Below are 3,457 nucleotides of genomic sequence, written 5' to 3'. Positions count from 1 at the left end.
CAGCGTGTGCAAGATGTCGGTAGCTTGAGGAATGAATCCCCTCTACTATATACTGCATACTTCTCAATGGATGGATCCTCGCTGAGTATCTTCTGGACTTCCGGACCCAGAGTGATCCCGTACATCTAAAGGAAGCAGTGTGCAAGATGTCGGTAGCTTGAGGAATGAATCCCCTCTACTATATAAATCATATAAGCATTTGTTATGAATGGCTTCAGATGACAACAATCAACATACCTTTATACCAGGTCCGAGACGAGGTGCCAGGAATATTGCCAGTACCACAACTGCCGATATCACCAGGAGCCCGCAACCCAGGGCAAACCAGAAAACTTTGCTCGACTTCATATTTTTCCACATTTGTATGATACGGGCTGGTGTGAAATATAAAGATGTGAAAATGTATTTCAACTTTAGGCATCAACATAGATCCGTTTGGAGAGAAACCCCCAAAAGAAGGAAAAGACCCATGACCAAAGCCTCCCTTTCCAACTTGCGAGTCACGCAAGTTGAACACCAGGGCCCACAATACACCTGCAACGAATAGCTCAAAAAATCTTAAAATGCTAGTATTTGGAAGATACATATCGAATTTTCTTTTTCTACACTGAAAGTTCACGTCATTAGGCCTAAAAATGAACCCTATATTTTCTTGTACCATAATCTGTTATAATAATATAATGGGGTTGAAGAAAACAAATTATCTTGAAAATACATAATATTATATTACAAAAAGTAGTGCTTGGATCTGCATGAACCAAAAATGTACAGATAGGGGTTAGATGTTGTATTCAATGTATACATATATGTCTAGACTCACCTTTAGCCCTGTAGGCAAAGCCTACATCTTCAGGGTCTTTGTATCCGTACTCGCCTTCTGGTTTCTCGGCGTCATGCGATGGAGGCCCTTCCTGGTGCCCAGTGCTGACATTCACAGGTTCTTCATATCCGTGAATATCTTCAGGTTTTCCGTAGTGATGTGAGGAAGACCCTTCCTCTGAGTGCCGTGTGCTCACGTTCTCAGTCTCTTTGTAACCGTGAACATCTTCAGGTTTTCCGTAGGCATGTGAGGAAGAACCTTCCTCCGAGTACCGTGGCCGACAAGGACAAACCTGCGTCGCCTGCGCGCACACCTGCGTCGCCTGCGCGCACACCTGCGTCATCTCTGCAAAGAGCTTCCTCGTCTGCGCACGACTACCTGCGTCGTGCCTGCCAAGAGCTTCCTCACGCCTGCACAGAAAGAGCTTCCTCGTCTGCGCACGAATACCTGCGTCGTGCCTGCCAAGAGCTTCCTCACGCCTGCACAGAAAGAGATTCCTCGGCGACCTCGCTGCGCGCAACGAAAGCTCGCTGCACGGAAGAATACGTGTCACCCCTGCCTTGTTGAAGAATGGACGGTCCCCTATTATAGGTCAAGGGTCACATCGCAGTGACACTGTTCGCTGTCGTTTTTGTTTACTTCAGTCTCAAATTTGTTTAGTTTTTATGCTTACAATGTCCGGCTGTTAAAATATGTAAATATTTATGCTTAATTTATACTCAGGCCATTCCAATTAAATTTCTTGGTACTGGGATGATTTTCAGAAAATTATTGGACACTTGTCTAACATGATACTTGTCTTCTAGCTTGTCATCCCAATGCTTCCACTGTTGTGAAATCATACTATGATTATCTATAAAAAATAAGGCAACATAGACAATTGCATGGCAGGTTTTGTCTTTAATGTGTATCAAAAGGAATGCAAAAAACATGGTACAACACAGGCAATACCTTGGGTTTACGACAATAATATTTAAAAAATTGTACACAGTGATGTAACAAGTTATTTCTATCATGATCATAATGATTCCAGTCAAAATGCATGTATCTATAACCTTCCAATATATTAAGGTATGTCTTATTAGAATTGATCCTACCACATACACATATACTTGTCTTTAGATATCATAACACAGAACATTATAATGCCAACAATGAAATGGCTTGACTTGCGTAGATATATATATATATATATAATACACTGTCAGATTTTAAACCAAGGTACGAATATTCTGGTCTTAACATTAAATGATGAAAGGGAAGATAGCAATAGATAGTGATCTGGTGTCTTAGGCAGGGTTGAACTCCACATTCCTGGTGTAGAACAAACCAGTACCACCCTTGGTCCGGTACTTTAACTAGAAAATAAAGAGAATAATAATGAGATGAAAGCACCATAATCATTTGCTTTTCTTTCTGCAGACAATCAGTAACTAAAATGCTGTCAAATTTCATACTGCATCACATAACATTGCATAGATAATCCTCTGGTACATGCATTACATTTCTATTCATACACCATGACTTTGTATGGCTTTTTCTAAGTTGATACCCCATCATGGGTTCCTATTCCACAATAATATTACTAGTATTGGCAGTGCAGCTCATAGGTGGTCATGAGTGTTTATAATAAAATCCAAACATTGATGAATATCATTTAGTAAACATTTACTGCAGGTGGGGGAGGGGGACCTGGCCAATGCTTACACTAGGTGTATCATTCTCTTATGCTCATGCTTCTGGTTGATAGGAATGTATCTCTTTGAAATTACAACATATGTTAGAAATATGTATATATATGTACTACTTTTCTACTTTATTTGGGAAAAGATCCTTTATTTGTTTGAGAATATCTCCCTAGGATTATAGTTGACACCCAAAGCAGTTTTGAGTGTCCACAATATGGATGACAAATCATTGAACATGTTTGAAAGTCTATAATTCTTTATCAAAAACATGTACATTTTCAATATCCTGCAATATGTTGGACTTACATATGTAGTTTTGTTTCATTTGACTTTTAAAGAAATCTGTTGTGGTTTTGAAATGTATGCAAGTACCTGAAATTCCCACAATGTAAACAATATGGCTGACAAAATGTTGGGAAGTTTGAGAGTCTATATTTCTGGATCAAATGATGGATCTCTTCTATATCCTGCAGTAGTGGGATAGGAGATATGCAGTTATGTTCTGTTTGACTTTGAAGAAGATCATTCTATATTTTTGAATTTATGCCAGCACATGATGTTCACACACTGTAAACAATATGGCTGACAAAATATTAAGCAACTTTGACAGTCCATATTTCTGGATCAAAAGTCATGATCACTTTGATATTCCAGAATATGTGGGAGTGACATAAGTAGTCAAGTTTCAGTTCAGTTTCAAGAAGATCAGTTGATGTTTTTGAAGCTATGCCAGCACCTGAAGTTCACACATTGTAAACAATGTGGCTGACAAAAATAAAGGCAACTTTGACAAGGTGTATTTCTGGATCAAATGAATTGATCTCCTCAATATTCTGGAACAGGTTGGAGGGATATCTCTAGTTATGTTTTATTTTACTTTAAAGAAGATTGCTTCATTTTGTTGAATTTATGCTTTTGTTGAATTTATACTGTAACGTTACATGTGCCT

At 38.7% G+C, this 3,457-nt stretch overlaps 1 protein-coding gene and 1 long non-coding RNA gene across 2 annotated transcripts in view; one reads left to right on the top strand and one right to left on the bottom strand.

Moving 5' to 3' along the window:
• LOC109463660 (U2 small nuclear ribonucleoprotein auxiliary factor 35 kDa subunit-related protein 2-like) overlaps positions 1-983 on the top strand; it is a 10,965-nt gene extending 9,982 nt beyond the window's left edge. The window contains exon 16 of the mRNA XM_019760513.1: positions 815-983. Within this exon, the coding sequence (XP_019616072.1) occupies positions 815-983 (169 nt within the window). The remainder of the gene's footprint in view (positions 1-814) is intronic.
• Positions 984-1,700: 717 nt separating this feature from the next.
• Positions 1,701-3,225, bottom strand: LOC109463862. The gene is made up of 2 exons (XR_002139846.1): positions 2,881-3,225; positions 1,701-2,178 (listed from the first exon to the last, which is right to left on the bottom strand). It is a non-coding gene; the product is annotated as an uncharacterized LOC109463862 (long non-coding RNA).
• Between the last annotated feature and the right edge of the window lie 232 nt (positions 3,226-3,457).

The sequence above is a fragment of the Branchiostoma belcheri genome, unplaced genomic scaffold (genome assembly GCF_001625305.1).
Source record: "Branchiostoma belcheri isolate BF01 breed outbred unplaced genomic scaffold, Haploidv18h27 scaffold13, whole genome shotgun sequence".
Classification (NCBI taxonomy): domain Eukaryota; kingdom Metazoa; phylum Chordata; class Leptocardii; order Amphioxiformes; family Branchiostomatidae; genus Branchiostoma; species Branchiostoma belcheri.
The sequence above is the reverse complement of the archived record's forward strand: the minus strand, read 5'-3'. Positions and strand labels throughout refer to the sequence as shown.